This window comes from Lagopus muta, chromosome Z (assembly GCF_023343835.1).
Source record: "Lagopus muta isolate bLagMut1 chromosome Z, bLagMut1 primary, whole genome shotgun sequence".
Taxonomy (NCBI): domain Eukaryota; kingdom Metazoa; phylum Chordata; class Aves; order Galliformes; family Phasianidae; genus Lagopus; species Lagopus muta.
The window spans coordinates 10,443,420-10,465,753 of NC_064472.1; the positions used below are offsets into that span (position 1 = coordinate 10,443,420).

At 45.1% G+C, this 22,334-nt stretch overlaps 1 protein-coding gene across 11 annotated transcripts in view; it reads right to left on the minus strand.

The window, feature by feature from the left end:
* PDZD2 (PDZ domain containing 2) overlaps positions 1-22,334 on the minus strand; it is a 198,823-nt gene that overhangs the window by 65,563 nt on the left and 110,926 nt on the right. For 7 of the 11 annotated variants that reach the window (XM_048931119.1, XM_048931117.1, XM_048931121.1 and 4 more), the window contains one exon: positions 1,789-2,185. In XM_048931119.1, the coding sequence (XP_048787076.1) occupies positions 1,789-2,185 (397 nt within the window). Of the gene's footprint in view, positions 1-1,788; positions 2,186-9,621; positions 9,701-12,619; positions 12,691-15,506; positions 15,648-21,738; positions 22,327-22,334 lie in introns of those variants that run through there. The other 4 variants (XM_048931123.1, XM_048931122.1, XM_048931126.1 and 1 more) reach the window with 4 other exon arrangements.

The following is a 22,334-nucleotide window of genomic DNA, read 5'->3' on the forward strand; positions in this document are numbered from 1 at the left end:
TGTAGGGTCTCCTTGTTTTCAAAAAGCAAAGGCTGTGCAGGGCATGCCATTCAGGCTCAACTACTTACAATTCTCCACGTTCAGATGTTAGGAAAATGTAATTAATACTGACACGTACAGAGGTCATATCTCTGAGCAAAACATTAAGGGGGAAAAAATTAAGAGAGAGAGAGAGAGAGAGAAGCAATTTTGCTAAATGACTGTGCCTCCCAGCAGGCTCTGTGACAGATACACCACAACAGCACAGATTATAGCTCTTACATTTCCAGTGACTCAACTAAGCGTTTACATTTTAGAAAACCACCTTATATGTGCTTTGCATTAAAAACGCATTTATTGCTCACATTGACACATGTATATTCTGAATTTAATAATACACTTGTTGGATCATGGTGACTCAAAACATCAACGTAATACCAGCAAGAAAAGGCTTTAATCGAGTTTCTTCATACTTGGCGTCGACTTCCTCAAAACATACTCTGGCCATCTTCATTTATAACATTTTTAATTAGACATCTCCAGAACAGATTGCTGAAAATATAAAATCTTCCTTAAGTTTTTATATGAACTGGAGTCTCCAAAATACCAATGGGCTGGATTTATTTATTTATGGAGTTCTAATGTTTTTCTTTGGAAGGGTTTTACAGACTGCAATTATGAGGCTTTCAAAAATGGTACATAATTTACAAAAATGGTACATACTTCCCCTCCCTGTTGCACCATGAAATCAAATGTGTCTCATTGATGGGAAGAATAGGTTTTCTCAATTACATTTCTTTAAGACCAGCACTTAAAAAAATTGGATTAGTCCCCTCCAGTGCTTTTTATGTTAAGTTAGCTTAATCTAACAACCAACATCACTCTGCACTAGTACAGGGGAGTACCAATTCAGAAAAATTGGTTTAAACCAATGCTTTCCCCAGCTGACATTAGGGATGAGATGTCCACTCACACTGCTGCATTGCCATCTTTGAAGTCTTAAAACCAAATGCAGCTGCTGCAGCAAGCCCTGAGCCCAGCACAGCAGCATTCATCTGTTTATGTTATCAGTGTCTATGAAAAAATTGGCAGACAGCTCTTCTGGTGACAGATGCATACTGAAACCTAATCAAGGCTTGGGTTATTTTTCTCCACTCAGCAATGCTGCAATTCTAGCCAGGCAAACCCCAAGATCTCCGTTAGGATGAAGAAAGAAGCAATGAAAGTCCTGCACCCACTGCCATCCCAGACATTAACAAATCATCCATCCCACCAACTTGGAGCAAAACTCACAGCAGCTTCCATGTGGCTCCCAAGCACTTTTCAAACAAGCTTTGTAATGCTAATAATTGCGCCAAGGTCTGGTGCTGATTCTGCTTCTCTTCAAGAATGGAAACTTCAATTCCACTTTTAACCGAAGCTTTAAGGTCCTATCGAACTCAGACATGAAGCCTAAGAGGTCAAAATGAACATCTTTCACTGACCCCTCTCGCCTCAGTGTCTCAAGGTCAACATTTGTTCCAACAAAAGAGTTCCTGAAGCCAACACTGACAAGTCTGAGAAATAACAACCTTCTCTTTCACCACAGAAGGAACGTGGCAAAAATTCCTCACAGTTACTACCTAATTCTCATATCCTCCTGTCTCCTGGTTTTGTACACAATGCCTGCAACTCAACATCCCAGCAGCTTAGTCTGTCACACAGAGGACAACACAATGAAACCTGTGAAATCATTCTAGAAGTTCCCTTAATCCTCTTGCGCATCAGAAAATTTGCTTGCTTCTCCACAAAACCTCAAAGCAGACCTACCTGGGCTGACTGATCAGCGATGTCCATCACGCTGCCCTCTGATAGCCGGGACCGGTGCTGTGCCCTAGCGCTGCGCAGCTGCTCCTCCGCATTAACTTCTGCTTCAGGGGCCTCCGGTTGAGCCACCTCCACCTCCATTGGGGTACAGTGCCCATTCCCGTGCTCTGGCTTTTCTTTGCTCTCCTTGCTGCCTGGCGTCCTTGTGATGACCCCAAACTTCCTGGTCCTCTTCCCATTCTGAGCTGTTCTGTCAGCAGGTTCAGGGCTGGGCTTGGCTTTGGGGTCACAGCTGTTGCTGTTGTTGCCGTTGGAGGGAGGAAGAGGGGCTTTGCGCTTGATGCGGCGCAACATGATCAGGTAGACAAAGCCTCCATTCCAGCACTGCTCGGCCAGGTAACTGCAAGGAAGAGGTGCATGTGTTAGCAATGGCTCACCCCACATCCCGCCTGCACGACTTTCTGGGCAGCACAGCTGCATTCAGAATGAGGACACACTGGGATACCTCCAAGCATCTGCAGAAGCTCCTTTTTCCTTTGGTATTAGAAATTTGCACTGACAATCAGAGATCTCAGTGCTGCCTCCCAGCAGCCCTATCAGACACTCAGGCAGCAGTAACAGAACAACTGGTAATGCTACCAAATGGTAATGCTACCCAGCACCCTGACCTGCAGACCAATGGCACAGCAACACAAAATGGCAAGAGCAAGCAAAGCAAAGCAAAAAAGTAGTTCCAGTGGGGGGGATTAATATAAATAAATAAATTCTGAAAAGTTAAAAATAGTCTGTTTAGCCTTGAGAAAAGAAGACTGAGAGAGGACCTGATCCAGGTCTATAAATATCCAAGGTGTTGGGAGCAGAGTGGCAAGGCCAGACTCTTTTCAGCAGTGTGTGGAGACAGAACAAGGGGGAACGGCCAGAAATGCAGCATAGGAAGTTCTGCACAAATGTGTGCAGGAACTTCTTTACAGTGAGGTGACGGAGCACTGGAACAGGCTGCCCAGGGAGGTGGTGGAGTCTCCTTCTCTGGAGATGTTCCAGACCTGCCTGGATGCCGACCTGTGCGACCTGGCGTAGGGAACCTGCTTTAGCAGGGGGGTTGGACTCGATGATCTCTGGAGGTCCCTTCCAACCCCTACAATTCTGTGATTTGCATCTGAAATGAGTCTCCTCAGAGAAACTCATCTTCTGCCCAGGCATACCAACTTTCTTTCAGGGCCCCAGGGGAACAAATCAGCCACAGGACTAAGCATATGCTGAACCAACCACCTCAGTACAGCAAAGCATGGCACTACAATGCACCCTGGCTCCCATGAATGGGAATAAGTTTCCTTTATAGCAGGCACACTCCAAACAAAGCAGGAGCTAAGTCATTGCAGTTGGGCATGGAGCAGCCACCAGGTCCCCATACCACACCATCACCTTCCTTCCAAAGGCTTTGAACGTGCCTTGTAGAAAACGGCATTTCTGCTTCAAATACTCAGTGACCTTAAATAAACTGCACCCATCAATGCAAGAGGGGAATCCAACTTCATGCCTCTTTTGGGAAAGCATGTACCTCAATCCAAATTCTTGAAATATTTGGGTTTTCAGCCAAGGGTGTGACCAACGAGGAGTACAAACAAGCTGGAATGTGTATTTAACAGGTTTGTATGTGCCCTTTCACATTAATTTAGACCAAAAAACTCCACTGTCTTTCTCACTAGAAAAGTGACAAGAATTTCCCAGAGCACCAAATAACCCTCTGGTGCAGCTGCAATAAACTTTCCACTAACACAGAGCAGTTGGTGAGCCTACAGCTATTAGAGGAGATGAGATGAGAAAATAGGTGTGGAGTTAAACCATGAGAGGTCCTAAGAGAAAATAACACAGCACTTGTGTCTGAGAGAGCAGGAGGAACTCGGGAGTTTTCCACCCTTTTTTCCCTGCCTGATGCTTGTGGGGGAATTTTACCCTTCCCTTTCTTAAAAGTTGTTTGGCCTTAAACACAACTCTTCAAAGCTATTCCTGCATAGAGGTGACTTACGGCAAAACAGGAAAAGCAGCTCTGATAACCCCTGAAGCAAACTTCTTTGCAGATGGGTGAAGAAAGCTCTCTCCATTACTCAAAGCAATCTGGACCAGCCTGGCAGTGGCTGAAAGCAACACACAACGGGTATGTTTTTGCCCACAGACATTAGCTGGTAGTTTCAGCCCACCCCTTCATAAAGCTGAGATGTCCCCCAGACAACAGCACCAGTCAGACTGCCTGTGTTTCACTAGGAAGTCTGATGCCCAAATGAATACAGCCACATAAGTACAGCCCTGGAGCAATTGAGCTGAGGGACAAACAGGTTTCCCAAATGTATACAGACTGAACTCTCCACAAAGGCAAGCCTCCTGAAAGAAAGGAAAGGGAAGAGAACATCTATACATATCCAAATAAAATCTTAAACCCATCTTTTTTCAAACCATCCTCAAACAGCACTGCGGCTGCAGCAGCCCAGCTGTCTGGATGGCTGTGAAGTGACACAGGCCCAAGGAGGCAGCTGGGGCAGGCAGGACCTGCTGGCTTTGCCTAAAAGATTCCACAACTAAGATGGAAGTAGTTTGGATTATCAAGTTAAAAGAAAAATGCTTTTAATCAACAGAAGAGGGGCCGTTTTGTTCCAGAAACAATACGGGCTGCCTGTTTTTCACATTTATCTTCCAACTCAAATTTCAAGGCAGCCAGTAAAGTTGATTAAAATTCATGACTTTTGCTTGCAGCAATACCACTACACTCTGATCCATCACACATAAGCCTGATAGCGCTGTTGCTGGCACACAGAAGAGCTGCTAGTATCCCAGTAGCCCCGTGCCTCACATGGGTGCTGCCCTGCCTGCTTGGAGCAGAGCCCGTTCTGCCAGACCTGTTCTCCTGCAGGTGCACCAACGTGGGAGATTTAAAACACTGATCACTATCTCCAAACTAATTGCGGCTGTAGTTTTGAGTGCCAGTAACCAAGTGCAAGCAGTAAGCAACTGCCTGATTTTGAAACCAAGCAGAGGGGGAACTTAGTGCATATCCCAAATAAAGTCATTTGATAAAGAAGAAAATAGTTTAGTTCACCTCCTCTTGTAACATGTTCACTCTGCTTGTAACATGCAAACTTACAGAAAGAAGTTACAGAACAAACACAGTTTGTTCTTCTCTATCTACTGTCCACAGAAACTCATGCCTGAACTCAAGCAGTAATGATGCAGCAGCTGTGCTGAAGTCAGAGGGGCCACACTGATTTACTCCATATGGCAGGATGATCCAGGCATGCTACCTGTAGTAACTCACTGTTTTATGTCTTCTTGAGTGCTTCTCAGCAGTTCAAAGCACACATTCCCATGAAGAAAAAGGAATGCTTTCTCTGGGGCAGGAATCAATTACCTTTGAGTGGCAGTGAGGGACCATGCACACCAGATGATCTCTGGTATTTCCGGACAGGGTATGTCCAGCTTCCACAAGGACGGGTACCAGTGATGCAATAAGTGGCATCATTACCCCAGAGCTTGTTTCAAATCGAAAATCAGGCATCCTGCGTTGGAAAAGCAGCATGGTGTAACACCATGCTCACATTACAAGATAGGCATCTAATACATGGAGTATTTGCGGTCATTGTCAGTATCACCCTAGATCTGTAGGCAGGGCTGCTAACCAGGGAGCCTGAGCCACATTTAAGCTCTGCTAAGCATGTGCTGCCTACTTAGCTGGCTTCCTTTTCCATTGTCATTTCTTTCCCTATTTAAGAAAGAAGCCAGAAAACCCCATGAAAGCACAGCAGGCCTTCAGCACAGGACAAAAGACAGGAAAGAATGTATTAAAAGACTGAGAACCTGCAGATTTTTAATTACTTTCAATCAGTCCAGGAGCATCCAGGTGCCAGAGGGAAATAAAGAAATGGATTCAATAAAACATATCTATACAGCCTCTATACTGCAAAAAACCACCAGAGCTGTACAGGACCCCAGAATTCACTTCTCAGGGATTTAATGTGTGCTAAGCAGACATGTCTTTTTTTAGGTTCAGTCTCAGCAGAGCATCCACAGAGATTTTAGCCATCATTGCACCGAAGGGATTTTTTGGCTGGGCAGGATCAGAGTCTGTGTGCATCCGCAGCTCTCAGCACACAGCATCAGCTGCTGCCTGCAAGTTTTCAGCTACTTCAAACATGAGCTCAGATGAAAAAGGCACAAGAAGCAAAAATCTCCCAAATGCAGCTTTGATTGACCTAATTTAATGAAAACCGAGACTGTAAATCACAATAGGTTTTTAACTTCCTCTATCCTGTGCTGGTTGGCAAGAAGCCCTGCATGGCATGCACCAGCTAAAACCCTTGGGCAGCCACTCTTAGAGTCTGCAACTGAAAGCAAGAGATTTCACTAACTGGTAATGCATCATTTGCAGAACAGTTTACCAACAAAACGCTCACCCATGCTTCCTGGTTTTGCCCGGCTTTGTAAGGTAGTGCCAAGAATCCTGTCTCCCTGCATACAAGGGGCTGCTCCCATCCTATGGAACTCAACCCAAATCCCTGCCTTACACCTGAAAGAAATCTCAAGTCCCATGCAATAACTCAGAGCCCAGGGAGGCAACGCCATAGCTCTGCAATGGGAGGCAAGGAGAGGCTGCACAAGCTCTGCAGTAACAAGTGGCAAAAAAACTCTTGGAGAATCATGGAACAGGCTGAGTACATTTCTGGAAGAAAAGAATATATATATATATATATATATATATATATATATACATACATATATATATATATGTATATATACACACACATATATATACATCATTTTTATTTTTTTTTTTTATTATTATTATATATGCATATATAAAGGTAAACCTCGGGACATCCTAGTCCCAGTGGAACAGGAAAACACCAAAGACCACAAAACCAACCCAGCCATGTGGGTGGTAGACCCTGGAGGGACAACAAGCATCGAACCTCGATATTTCCACTGTAGTGTCATCTCCCCAAGCAAGGGCTAAGATATCACCAAAGAGTCAGTTTGGAAACATTTCCCACTGACATGCTCAGAAGGAATGGCCGCTTTTGCTGCTTTCATCCTGCTCTAGCTCCAGCTCTGCTAAAACCTCAGCCTGAATAAAAGACTGCCCTTAAGCAGCAGGCAGATTTGTTCTTCTCTGCAGGAGAGAAACCATGGAAATCTTAATAATCTTTAAAACCAGGGAAAAATCACTTTGCACTTTAAACAGCACAGTAAAATTCCCTCTGGCAAAGCTCAACCACAGGTTAAAAAATGCAGCTAGTGGCTGCTATCAGGGGACACTCCCCTCTTCTCTTCCATCTGAGCTACTGAGAGACAGACACATCCTTTGGAGGTTCTTTTGAGTTATGTAGTCATATCCCACTTCTGCCCTACGCTGCAATTGCACAGATCAGTATGTTAGCTCAGTGTACTCCAAGTTTCTTGGCATTCACGTCCAGCATCATACTTAGAAAATGTGTAGGGTAAACTCAGACATCTTTACATTTTACATATAGGAGTGTGCAAATACGAAGACCTACAGATTTGACAAGAGTGTGCTGTGACAAACTCTGTCACATCCCATCTCTGTTGAACAACTACAGACGGTTGCGCTGAACTACATGAAAACCAAAGCAGGCCTGGCAGCTGTAAGAGAACATCTGGATCCACTTTAAGATCAGAAATACTGAAGAAGTATGTTTATTTTACACTAATAATACCATTTCGCATTTCTACACAACCTTTCATCCTGATTGATCAGAAAACAGAGTGGAAATGACACGCACGGACATTCCCTCGCCCACAGTGCAGCTCACCAGGGCACGAAGGAGGAATTTATATCACGCCGATAGCTGCTGGAGCCGCAGACCTGCGGTGTCCTCAGCAGGACAGACAGTCCGCCAGTTGTTACACACTGCTTTGGAGGACTCTGGCATGGTGAAATGTCTTGAAACTCAATCTTCTCTGGGCTGGAAGGATGAAAGGCAGAGTAGATCCTCACAGTACCGAAGTCTCCACATTCAAGGGGGATTTAGGAGCTAAAACTAACAAACCATCTCTCTATGACACAGGAAACCAAGCTAACTTGCTTTTCAGGTAAGTCAGGGCAAATTGATGACTAACAGATAGTGACTGATCAAAAGCTCCACGTGAATCCCTCACCCCATTGCAGTCACTGTGGAAGAAAACCCACAAAACCGTGGGCAGATTTTGGCAGACACCAGAGGGCACTTTTATAAGATTTCCACCTCTTCAGATGAGACTCAGGTGTGCATTAACACGGCCAATGAAGATCACTCCCAAAGCCCAGGCTGAACCACAGCTCATGGGTCTCACCAAGAGGCTGGGGCACACCCCATGGGGGTGTGGGGCCTTCCTGGAGGACACTGATCTCTGGCCGCAACTCACCTCAGCTGAAATGAGCAGTGTTGGCAAAGCCAGCTGTTTTATCACGTTTTTGCACCAGGAAAGAGCCAGGTAGCTCTCAGCCCAGAGCCTTGCTGTGACAAGCCCCATCCTGTCTCAGGCTGTGCAGGTGACGGCACACACAGGGGACATGGTGTTCTCTGCTTGCCTTAATAAGCAGGGGGAGAGGCAGAAACAGCACGGGAAGTCGCTCACAGAGCTGAGAGACGTAAAGCATCCAGGGAGGGCATTCAAGCAGCCAGAGGTGCGGACAGAACTTTCACCTCCAAGAAGAGGATGAGTGGCTCTCAGCCCTTGGCTCACCGCCAGGCATGAGCAGCACCACCCAGAGCCTCCTGTGGCTGCAGCTCCCTGAGCTATGCTGTTTTCTCTCTTAGTATATAGCTCAAGTATTGCTGTAGAGAACAGGACTCTGAATCCATATTGCAAATTTTTCACCATTAACTGTACAGCCAGGAGTGCAACTAGACCTACTGAAACCTTCAAGGAAAAATGAATCTCGAAGTTAAACTTCAAGGTATTTTTCTGTGGCCTTTCCTAAGCCAGTACAAGCATGCTGGGTGCTGATTAGACGCAATCCCTCCTTCGGATTAAGGCTGCCAGCAGCCTCGAGCAATCATGCTGTCCTCGTTCTCGTGCTCACCTTGGAGCAATTCGAGCTGCTCACAGACTGGCTGCTATCAGCACAACACCAAAAAGTCAGAGAGGCAGCATATCAGTGAACAAACGGGGCAAGGTCTGCTCTTCAGTGCTCAGCAGAGAAAGCAAAGCAGAGAGAATTTAAGATTAATAAGAACAAAAGCTCCAGAGCTGAAGTCTGCAAGACTGTGCACACACACCTCTGGATCCAGAAGACCCCTCTGCCAGGCTCACCGTGAAGTCTCCAGCTCTGGGAAGAGGTGACAAGAGAGCAGAGGATTGCTGTTGTGTTCTCACAGACTCACTCCCTACCTGTGGCTTTCACAGAAGGATGAGATTAAGATCAGCCTTGTGACACAGGGCCATGACTAAAGGCTGTCAAGACACTTTACTGACTGATATCAGTGCAATGATGTGGCCTTGAATTAGGGAGAATTAAACTCCTCTTCCCCTGCTGCTGCTCTTGCAGATTGCTTGCAGCACCCAGGCAAGCCTGCAGAAAAAAAAAAAAAAAAAAACAACGAAAAAACAACAGGGCCAACCCACAGAATTGCTGCAAGGGGCAGGGTGGCAAAGCTGTGGCATCAGAGTTTCACAAACACCTTAAATCCACAATCAGCCAACACGAAACATCACAGCTCTCCTCCCACCCAACATCCTGCTCGGCTGCTGGCACAACCCTTGGGCAGCCATACAAATGAACCAACCTGGGAACTGATCCAGCTTTAAATTAACACGGCCAAAAGCAAACACCCAAAAAACTCAAACCTTAATGCAAGGAGCTTTAACCCGGCTCGGTGCTCTGATCAGGTTCCCATGAGCACGCAGGGACAGGAAAGCAAGCAGCAGCGAGGCCAGGCTTCCGCTCCCACCGGCACTGCTGGCACAGCTGCAGCTCCAGGATAGGAGCTCGCAGGCTGCAGGGAGAGGCTCTGGCTTGCTCAGCTGAGCAGCCCCACAACTTTGTTTTCTAAAATCAAAAGGCCACACGTTCTTCCTGCAGACCAGCTTAATCGCATCCTCACTGCAGGTGTGGAAAGGAGAGAGATTAGATCGCAGCTATCATGCTGACACAGTGCAAAAATGTGTTTTTGCCACATGTGCTACAGAAACATGGTCAGAGTTTATAGTCAGAGAGTGATGAGAACAGGGACCTCCAGAATGCAGCACACAGATCAAATGGTTCTGCTAGGAAAAGACAAGAATGATGCTGCCTTCAGATTGCAGCAATTTTTGGACTCAAGCTTTACAAAAAAGCTGATCCTACTAAACAGGTTAACTCCCACAACTGCACCTGAACATCAGAAGCACACAATGCTCTTCAGGTCTGGGACTCTGAGGGAATAAGGATTAAGCTGACAAAATCAATTTGCTCCTTTTTTGACAGCACAGCCTACAAACAATGGTGGCTCAATTCAGTCCAGCTCCCATTTGTTAGTTCTGCTGGAAAGATATGTTTACCTGGATATGTGGCCTTTCTCACACACATTATGTTCTCCTGTTGTAGTCCAGAGCTGGACGTACTCTCCCTGGGAGGGCAGGGCAAGGCCAGACACTCTTAGTTGTTTCATGCCATTTGGTAATGCTGCTGCAGTGCAGGGGTGATTGAGTGCTGCCACCCCCTAAAAGCCATATCCAAACATAACTGCCTCTAACAACGGATTAAGGAGAAGCCTTTTCTATTTTCACCAAATATGCTTTCTAAAATGTCTTGATTTCATTTTGCCTGCTCCTCCGCTCATGCAACACTTTACCAAACTGCAGGACAGTGATTATTATGCCTTGTCACTATGGGATCGAGCAAGAGGAAACATGGCCAAAAACTGCAAAGGAAGAGTGAGATTCAGTCTGCTTTCTAGCCCCTGTCTCTCTCAACACCCTCACAACCAAGGGCTGCCATCAACAGCTTTTCTCTATTACAGCACTTGTGTACATACCAAGAATACACTTCTGAAACAAATCTCATGCTCCCTGTACACTGGTTCACACAGTTGGTAGTCACCCAAGCTTCAACCAAATTCATCTCACGAAATTCCAGAAGCAGGCACGTGCCAGGCACCCACTCCATGCCACTCCAGTTGCTGTGCTATGTGCTGATGTACATCAGTGTTGTGTTCATGGATCACACTACAGCCAGCCCTATATAATGCCAAAGTAACCCCAGAACACAGGTCAGCTACAGCACAACAGTTTCCTGTGGTACCTTTTGGGCTATGCTGTTGTCTAGCCCAGACACTTGGTAACTGCTCCGTTACAAGAGTATCCTCCAATGCATTCATCTGAGCGAAGTCTGCACGGACCAGGGCTACCATTTAATCAGGCCCATGCACAATTTTCTGCTTCAGGAGAAGCACAAGGACCCAAACAGAAAAGGCTCATTTGCAAAGATCACACTTTGGACTGGAATACAAATAAATTATTGTTTACTTTTTGCAGCAGCTGCAGTAAGTCATGAAGCAATACTCAAAGAGTTTTCAATGCCAGTGTTACTGTTAATTTCTGAGACACAGCTTTCTATCATTAGTTCAGGTGTCCAGCTTTTTTTATTTTTTTTTAAACAGTACTTCTGAATTAGAAAACAAATCTCAGAAATGTTAATGAAGAGACACTGATATTTTGACTTCCAAACCGAGAGAAAGCATCAAAGTAAAGATTTACTTTATTTCAGATCAGTTTTCATGGAGTGCTCTTGATGGTTTGAAAAATCTTCATTCATACACAGCAGCAACTTTCCTTTTCTGCCATGTTCCTCCCAAGGTGGAAGACTTACTCCGAACTGGGAAGTCCAAACAAGTTCACATTTGCAAAACATGAAATCACCAGACTGAAAAGCACACATGCCTCAAGTCAAGGAAAAAGGAAGAGGTCAAAACCCACCCATGCATGACCCACACACCACCCACATATACAGTACGCACTCAGGGCAGCATTCCACCCACTGTACCCTGAGTGCCCAAGTCTTGCTGCCTATTTCACACTGTGCCACTGCACGTCCAGGGCTCTCCACCTTCCCTCCACAATATTTTAGGACCACAGTGCCTCTGAAGCAAGCGTCTTCTATGTACTCACCCAGCTCACACCTTCCCTTTCTCCCCACAAGTCCCCAAGTAGCTCCTGTTTTCCACTGTCATTATGTAGCACTGATCTCTGAGATCAGACCAACAGAAATGGTCTGTACTTAGAATCTGCTGTATACAATATATCTGCCTGGAGATGTAGAAACAGGGAGAGCTCTTCACCCCACTCCCCACATAGTACCAGGCTATTCCAGCTCTCCAGAGTTAAGCTTCCTATCTTTCTCTATGCAGAAATCACTACAAATGCCCCAAACGAGAGGAAAATGCACACTCATGAATGACTTCTATGCCAGCAGAAATGTTCTGCAATGATATTTAAAATTAAAAAAAAAAAAAAAAATAATAAAAATTCTGCAACGCTGTTTTAACAAATCACATTGTTTACGTTCCCACATCATCCGTAATTCTCAAAATACTTCTCTCCACTGAGAAGTAAAGGCTTTGCATGTCTAGAAGCAATGAACAGGAGAGCCAGAAAATTTAATCAAGCCTATTTTACAGAAGAAGTGAGATTCTGGGCACAGCCTTATCCCAGCACGTTCAGCTGAACTGCTGAGAAGAAACCTACAAACAGAGGGAATGGGCAGGCTCCCAGCAACCCCACAAAGGCTGGGGCAGATATGGAAGGAACAAATCACAGAATCTTAAGAGTCGGAAGGGGCTCTTAAAGGTCATCTGGGCCAACTCACCTGCAACAAACAGGGACGACTGCAGCTCCAGCAGGTGCTCAATCTGATCCAGCCTGACCTTGAGCGCATCTAAAGACAGAGAAATTCACAGCCCTTATTGGCTTTAAGGGGTAGAATTTGGCAACAAGGGCTACCCACCTCCAAAAGACCACTCAGTTCTTGGTGTTTTCCTGTATTTGTCATAACACTGAAAGTAGCTGCCTCATCAGCTGCTACCTCATTACCAAGGGGGACAGTGCCCTCCATATTCATGCTCACAGCTTCTGCTTTGGCCACGAAGCTCGCAAAGCCAAAAAACACAGAGCCAGTGCAAGAAATTCAGCTCCCTGTTAAAACCAGAAGAAGGAAGCCCTAACCCTCTAACGATGCAGGGGAAAAGTCTGGAAATACAATCTGACTGCACACCAAAAACTTTTTAAGCCACTCTCGCAAGTGACATCGCTGTCTTTCAAGGACTGTGCTCTGGGAAGGCTGGTTTAGCTCTTTAACAAAATCACTACTTCATTACTGGCTGGCTATGACAACAGGCTGTGTACACAGTAAATCCAATGGATCAAAGCTTTAGCCCCCGCCAAACCAAACTTCTCCAAGTCCCCAACCATGGCCACCAGGCACCTCGTGCACCCAGCAGTTTCACCCATTGACACCAAGCCCCACTGCCAAACATGGCTTTGGTATTCCTGACATCTGTCCAGGAGACCTCGCCCTCTTTGAGCAAGCAAACCATGCTCACCACTCACTCTGCAGTCTCCCATGAACACAAGCATTTCCCATTGGAGCTCCCTGGCTGGGGTTATTTTTGCAAAGTAAATGCAACTCCCCACTCCTGCTGCACACAGCCTGGTTTCAGAGGATGCTGAGGATGTCACCAACTCCAGTTGTGCAATTTACCAAAAGCCTGGAGCATTACTCCCAAACACCATGCCCAATAAAGGAACCGCAGCCAGCAGCTTGCAGCAAAAGAGCTTGCAAAAGTGAGAGCTGGGCGATGTCAGATATACATGTGCCTGTCTGTAGTATGTCTGCTTCTTGTCTTGGATGTTCACATTAAAAATCAGCTTCTAGTTACACCCTCACTCTCTGTTTTCACCGCCATAAGTTGGATGAGGCCAAAAGGGAGAAGAATTAACAAGCGCGCATGGCAGCAGCCATAAACATTTCCCAACTTTCACTCAGTTTTGCAACACAAGATGGAGACATGCCCTCTTTGGAGGGCCAACAGATCAGTGCTCGCAGATGATTTTAACTTGTCAGGCAGCAGAGTGAAGTTGCTGCACTCTCACAGTTCTCCCAGCCTGCTGGAAGCACTCTGCCAGCCACAAATAAGCAAGCACCCCTCCAACACTGAGCACCTTTTGGGTCACAGAAACATCTCCAGCAGCAGCCCAGGCCATGAACCAGGTTCCCTGGGGCAAGGAGCTGCAGCACCAGCCCTTGGCACTGTAAGGAAACAAAGCTCAGGCTTCCCTGTTTCTTCCTTCTGTCTGCCCCAGAGCTATGAGCACAAATGTACTGATGGGGCCCATGGGGCTACAATTTTATTTAATTTTCTTTTAGGACCTCTCAGTTATTCCTTCAGCTCTAGAATGAGGCAGACCAGCACCATGTCACAAGATATCCATAGTAAACTTTTTGGTGACTGTCATCTGTTATTCACTCACTGCAAATCCTTGCTGTCAACAAACTGTAGGAAGGGAATCAGAATTTTCAAAGCCATAAATCTCCTAATAACTATGGCCTCTTTATGCGGGCTTCAGGAACAGCCTTGTCATCTGGTTAGAAACTCAGGGCGGCTCTTCATTACTGGGGTGAACTTGCCTGAGAACAGCAAAGAGATGGACAAAACCGTCATCGACTTCAGCAATGCAAAAGCATTCATTACCCGACACTCTCCTACCAGATACATCGAGCACAGTGGCATAAATTTACACTGTGCCAGTGACCCAGACACCTCCCTCGAGCCTCACAGTCCTCACAGACAGCACTGGAGTAAGCCTGTCTGCAAGCACAGAGCCTATATCGCGTTGGCTTCACATTGGCTCCTAGCATGCAAACCAAAGGCAGTGTTACGAGTATCTGCTCTGCAAATTAAGAGTGCCTTTAGTTGCTTTGAAAAATAAGAGCTTATTTAGTCAGTACATCAGCTTCTTCAAAGAGTCTGCAAACTAATTAGCCACACCGAGTTACTATTAAAACACAGAGCTTTCATGCAATACTCTTGATGATAAGAGAGATGGTGCCTTGGTACTAGAGGTATAGAATTAGCACAAACTGTTTGCCAGACGCATTTTCCTATCAGCTCCAAAATATATTTCAGACTGAATATTTTCCTTTCCCAGAGTGGATGTGGGAATTCACTTATCTTATTTGTAAGTTCAAAGCAATAATAATTTTTGTCTATGCACAGATTGAGAGTTTGAATATTCAACAGAGTGAGAGCGAGCAGGAGAGCATGGAAGATGCTGAAAACTAAAACAGAAGCTGAAGTTAAGAAAATGAAAGTAGAAAATAGCTGTGATACAAAAGATCCATGCAGCTGTTCCAGATCAACTTTTACAGGACAAGGGGATTGTTTAAATGAATGCAAAGGGCACACTAGCCAGAGGCAAACCCTCCCTTCTAGATGCAGATAAGTCCTCCAGCAAATCGAAGTTTACCAACTCCAAAAATATGCAAAGCCCAGACACTGAGACCTGAAGACTCACAGATTTTAATTCCCAGAGTTTCTGCCCACCCCTGCTTCTTACAGCGCAGGTTTATTTGGCAGATAAGCCTTTGCTACTTAAAAAAAAAAATCAAAGGAAACAGCATCACAGGAAAAGAAGTTTCCGTTCCCCTTTCAAGTTGCATTCATCTGGTCCCATTGTAGCTTTACAGGTTTACTTACAGCAAAGAGCAGGTCTGCATCCGAGAGTTCCGTGCTGTGCTTGCACCCTCCAGCCCGGATTCCTCTCCTCTGCAGCTCCCACGGAGCCAGCCCCACCCCAGGAGCTCCTTCCTGCAGAGAATCACCACATCCTGCTCCAAAGGTGTTGCAAACCACGGTTCTGAATTTCACGACAGGATCTGACAGCAGCCACAGGGAAAACAGCACACGTGTCCCAGCAAAGGAGGAGTGGGGGGAAACTAAAAACTCCCACTACGCATCATCATGACTAGTCCATTACCAGCTTATAACATGCCATATACCTAATTTCCTTTCTCTCCCCTTGCTAAACTTTCACTGAAGGCACTGATTGGACTTGTCAGCATGTTCTCACACAAGGCGGAATTCAATTAAACCAACAAGATAGCAGGTATTGGGTGTCTGCTTAAAAATAACAAGTAGCAACATGCACACACTGTCAGTGTAATCAGAAACAAGGATGCTGTGCAACTTATTTTCTAACTACTATATGCACAAAAAAAGCCAGAAGCAGACTTCAACCAACTGCCTGCAAGTAGCAGGACAGAAGCAGAGCACAGCAACCACTGCATCTTATTTCATGCGCTGGATCAGAGTTAATCTGAGAAGCAGCCACATAAATCCAGAGGGGATCTATTAAAAACCAGTGCAGTGATTCAATCCACGTAGAGAAGCATAAATTCAGAGAAAACTCAAATTCTGAGCATCCATATATTCCTTAAGAGAGCCCTTTGTTTAGTGACAAAAATTTCTTTGTTGGACAAGCTGGACGACTTATCCAGCTCTAAATGTTGCAGGACATTTCTGCTCCTCAAGTAATGCAGACAGGCGTTAGCACACTTGCAATGCCAAGGAACTATCAGCTGTAAATGTGTGTGCCAAGCAACTCTGCCACAGGCACTTTAACACAGTACAATTTTAAATCTTTCAAAAACTATTTTTTATCTTTCCAAATCAGACTCTTCCACCCACCATATCGTAAGGTAGCCCTAAGGATGTCCCAGTCCACTGAAACCCCAAAATTCCAGCAGCGGGATCCCAACACTCCTCTCTCTCCTTGCAGAAGCAAGGGGCACTTTGCCACCTGCCCAAGAAGCCCAGGGTTTTCCTTCTGGAAGGCAGTGATGAATCCATGCCACAGAGACTCCTTCACAGTCCCTTGGGAAGCTCTACAGGAAGAGAGCTTGGCCTTTTTCAGACACATGGCTACAATTCACTGGAGACAGACGTCTGTTCAGGGTGGGGGTCCCTTGACCACGCACCCAGTGACAAGTGAATCACAGAATGGTTTGGGGTTGGAAAGAGCTTTAAAGTCCATCCAATTCCAGCCCCCTGCTGTGGGCAGGATGCCCTCCACCAGATCAGGTGCCGAGGACCCCATCCAACCCGGCCTTGAGCATCTCCAGGGATGAGCACCACAGCTGCTCTGGAAAGTCTGTGTCAGCACCTCACCACCCTCTGGGTAAAGAATTTCCTTCTAACATCTAACTTAAGTCTCCACAGGGACATCCAGTTTTCAATTTCCAATGCCTCCTCACCGGCTTTCTGCAGCACTTTTTTTTTTTTTTTTAATCCAAAATTAAAGCTACTGACCACAGTGGTAACGCTGCTGCAGACAGAAATATTTCCCTCTCCTCAAAAAATCCTAGCTAGACGCCTTTGTGTTCTAGAACAGAGTCAACTTATGGATCCTACTGTCTGGCACTTTGTCCAGCGAGAATCACAAAATGGTTTGGGTTGGAAGGGATCTTTAAGATCACCTAGTTCCAGCCCCATGCCATAGGCAGGGACACCTCCCATGAGACCAGGTTGCCCACAGCACCATCCAGCCTGGCCCTGAATGCCTCTAGGGAGGAAGCATCCACAACCTCACTGGGCAACCTGTTCCAGTGTCTCACCACCCTCACCATAAAGAGTATCTTCCTAATAACTAGTCTAAATCCAGTTTGAAGCCATTTCCCCTTGTCCTGTCACTACATGTCCTTATAAAAAGTCCTTCCCCAACCTTCCTGCAGGCCCCTTCAGGTTCTGGAAGGCCTCTACAAGGTGCCCCTGGAGCCTTCTCTTCTCCAAGCTCCAGCACTCCCAGCCTCTCCTTGTAGCAGAGGTTCTCCAGGCCTCTCATCATCTTCATGGCCCTCCTCTGGACATGCTCCAGCAGCTCCATGTCCTTCTTGTGTTGGGGGCTCCAGAACTGGACACAATGCTCCAAGTGGAACCTCACAGGAGCAGATTAGAGGAGCAAAACCACCTCCCTCAATCTGCCGGTCATGATTCTCTTGATGCAACCAGAAGCACTGCAACACATTGTCTCCATTTTCTGAACTTGTGCAGGTAATCTGAACAAACTGTCACTGAGCACAGCAATAACAAACACTCCAGCAACCACATACACCCAGGGAACAAAAGACCCACAACCTTCTTAATCACCATGCTCTCCTGTTTCCATGATGATGACAAGCCCTCCTTCCCCATTATGCAAAGTATGAAAAGGAAAATCAGAAATCATCATAACCACATATCATGCACCGATTCATCCTCTTATTTTATTTGGTACTTCCTCAATGCCAAGGTGCTACTAACAGTTTCATACGTGTCATGCAAAACTTTATAATCAGTATGGTATAGTCTTTACTCTGAGATGTGGTAGCATTTACTCTCCTGTGAATTTTTAATTTTTTTTTTTTTAAGCTGGGATATTTGCTCTCACATGGATCAAATATAGAAACACATACAGATACATATGCATAAATACTACTCATATGGATGCCATACAAGTACCATATGTTTTATGCATTAGACAAGATGAGGTCATAAACATGACTGAGATGCTACAGCGCCCACACAAATTTAATATATGTTAGAAGCAAAGGGTAGATAACATCAATGGAACCAATTCTGAGAAGCACTGGGGGCCTGGTTTTGGTTACTATCACTACAGGCTCAAAGCTGAAGGCTCAGGGATGTTTAACAGAGTAGACATTAAATTTAAGATACTAGAGGATGTGATGGTGTTTAATATAGGCCTGTGATATTAATAAAAATTAAAGGATCATCAAAAATCCTATAGAACAGTTACCAACTTGCAAATGGTTGATCAAGCTTAAACCTGTTGCATTCTACTCGATTTTGCACCTATATACATAGCCATCTATACAACACACAGTAAAACACAAAGTATCTTATCACCTCAGTTGGACTGAATCCATAACAGGTTTGCTGTTGCTCATATTGTTCATCACGTTGTTCATAACCTCATGTTTCATTTGGTCAAGCAGAACTGCCCTGTTATTGTCGTTTTGACATTTTCCATGAAGACACTGTATGTTCCCAAAAACAGAGCCGGCCTAAGCTGCCTGTGCCACCAGAAAGAAGAGGGGACAAGAGGCAGCACTGTTGTCACAAAGACTTCTTTGTAGTTACTCTGACTAAAGCCCCTAACTTAGGGGAAGTTTTTGGCAGGGGCCCTATAGAAATGTGTTGGCAAATAGCAGAGAAAGATGTTCCTCCCCCTTGAAAATCCTGACATATCTTCCCACGTTAGAGGTTACCCTTCCTCTCCAATCTTTCCTCCCCTACACAGCCCCAGTTCTCACCAACATTTTTTCATTATTTTCAAGGGAAGAGAGGCAGAAGTCCTTCTTTCCTCCACTTCTTCTCCTAAATACATACACAGACACCAGGGAAAAAACAGTGAGGAGAACACAAAACCAAAGCAGGAAGCCAACTATTTGATCAATATGCTTTGATTTAATTAGGTCTGGACAATGCTCAGAGTCAATGCCATAGAAGAGTCGCCACAGGCAAGTTTCAGTTTGCAAGAGAGATTACTTTCACAATCTGAAAAATAAAAAATAGAAATAAATATAAATATAAACAAGACTTGAACCCTGAAGGGATTCAGGATGAAATTTACCACCTAGAGAAACTTGCCTTCAGCAAAGTGAGTTGGCTGACTTACCTAATAGTCAAACTCCTATAAAGAAAACAGCTATTACACCAAATTTATTCATCTATTTTGTGTCATTGCAGTTTCACAAGTAAACTTCGTTAAAATATTCTTCTTATTCTCCTTCTTTACCCTTTTGACTAAAACCAGTTCTTCAGAGAGGAAAGCAGCACTGGGGCCTGCAGCACTGCTCAGCAGCCCCCAGCGTAAACTTTCAGCTCTGTCTGAAAACAGGTCACAAAAGCCATTTGCTGCACATAAAAGCTTGTTATGTCCTCCAGTTTATTAAATTTTATCTCAAAACAGAGATCTCTAGAAATATATATGAAACAGAGCTGTTAACAGAACACACCAATATCTCACTAATATCTATCATATTTTAAGGTCTATTTAGCTTCGCCAATATACATACATTAATTCTAATGTATTGGATCTGGACCAGAAGCTAAAAGCCAGGACAGCAGGCCTGGAGCAGCAGTCTGGATACAAGTCCTAACTTGGCAGTTTGAACACATACATAATCATCATTACTTAAACTCAGTGAAGGGAGGGCAGACCCTGAATCCCTATTAGATTTACTGACTTAATAATTTACTCAATTTACTAATTTCCTTAGTACATTTACTGACCCAGTCAGAAAGGATTCAAGAAGAAGGTCCTTAACCTACAGCACCAATGACTACAACTGAACAGTTGCTCTCCATCACTAGGGATACCTCCAAGATGGGCCATCCACCCAAGGACTCACATATCAGATCTCGCATTTCATCTCCAGGCAAGCAGTGAGGCCTGTGGTGGGAACTCTGTGGAAACTGGGAGCTGGCAAGGACCTCCCTACTCCTCCAATCATCCCTTGTTAAGCACTGCTTGAGATCTGCAAACTCATCCTTGGCGCTCACATCACAGAGGTGTCTCCTTTCTGGTCAACGACATTCATGAGAGAGCTCTTAATGAGTTCAAAGTGAAATACCCTGAAGTAAATTAAACCAAATCATGACTTCACAACATCAAAAGGGAATTAATATCTCACATCACAGCAATGCAAGGAGGATACAGACAAGACCAGAGCCACAGCTGCAGTTATGCAGGCCAAGCCCAGCTTTTGGACGTGCTCCTTCCCACACTGCAACATGTACCCCCAAAATTCAGCTCCAAAGCCCAGCTTTCATGCCATCTGAGGAGCACCTGGAGAGGAACCAAAGCTCCTAGCACCTGGGGCTGCCTTCAATTTTAGCACAAGAGGCACACACAAAGCACCAGGAAAAGCTTTGGTCTCAAAAGCCAGAGATATGACACAGAAACCATAGGGAAACAAAGATACAGCTCCTCTGGTCCCAGCTGCCATCTCTGCTCCTGCAATAGGAAAACCTCTAGCTGCATGATGTGTTAATGGAAAAATATCTGCCTGCTCTGCTCAGACTTTTCAAGCATCTGGAAAACAAGAAGCTCTTCAGCAACTACAAGACATGGCCAATTCCAGATGATCTGACCAAGATAGTCTGACCACGTTCTGCCCACGAAACCCAGCACCAGTTGCAGGAGAGCTCTGTAAAGCAACCAGCACCAAGCACTGCTGGCAGGAACCCAGCATGCACACCACTGCCCTAAGTACCGTTTGCAATGGAGAAGGCACAAAAATATAAACCATTCTCTTACTGCTTGAGCTGCACATGTACTGACAACCCAACTTTAAGCTTCATCCAAACTAGCTCCTCATTACTCCCACTAATTGAGATTTAGCCTTGTATGAAAGACAGTGAGCATGCACTAGGCATGGCACATTTCCTTGAATTCTGTTCAGTAAATTAAAAACTGCAGTTACATCATCGCTACTGGAATACAAATAATATAGCCAAGGCAGTGACACCAGCCTAGCTGGTTAAAGCTGCTGGACAGACAGATTAGGGGTTTTTGAGTTGAAGGACATCATCGCTACTGGAATACAAATAATATAGCCAAGGCAGTGACACCAGCCTAGCTGGTTAAAGCTGCTGGACAGACAGATTAGGGGTTTTTGAGTTGAAGGACGGAGGGAAGAGAGCAGATCTGAGTTTTTCCTTGCTTACTGCAATGTTCTCAGACAAGAAGGATCTAAGAAGGAATCAATCACTGTTTATTTTCAGGCGTACACACATCATCTTTACTTTCAAGCAGCTGGTAAGGTCAAATTACAACTGAGCAAAAGACAGCTAAAGGGGGGAAGCAGGAAAAAGGAGAGAGAGAGAGACCCACTTCAGTAACCCAATGAAGATATTAAAATGGTACCTGATTCACAGAGGGAGAAACACGGCCATCTGCATGAGGGGAAATCGCAGCCAACCTCGCAAGTCCAGAGGACGTGGGAAAAAAAGTATTTCAAACATGCCTAACAAACAGGAATTGCTTTTGTCTGCTCTAAAAGCAGCACTGCTTTGGCCACCAACGTGACCAGCAATTACAAAAAAGAAATCTCAAAAACAAAGCACTGAACTATGCCATGTCAAAAGGCTGCTGTCCTACGCCAGCAATATTCAGAGCTGGGCTGTGCTGCGAGTTTCCATTCAGAGTCACTGCTCACAGTACAAAACAAAAGCTATTGCCTGACCAGTATACAGAAAGAGAGACAATAGCGCTCATAAAACCCCACGTAAAGCTTTTCAGAGATTTCGAGTTTGGTATCTGATCTGATTAGCCTCTTCAAGTCAGACTCTAACAAGCCATGCAGTTTGCTGGCACACATCTGCTTTAGTACTAGCCTCCTCAGTTAACCATCCCTGTGTGTTTGATACATGCCACTCCCACCATCCTCATCCTCTATGTGTACATGATACAAAAGTTTTGGTATGAGGCGTCATGCGTGTATGGGAACCAGCAGAAATCAC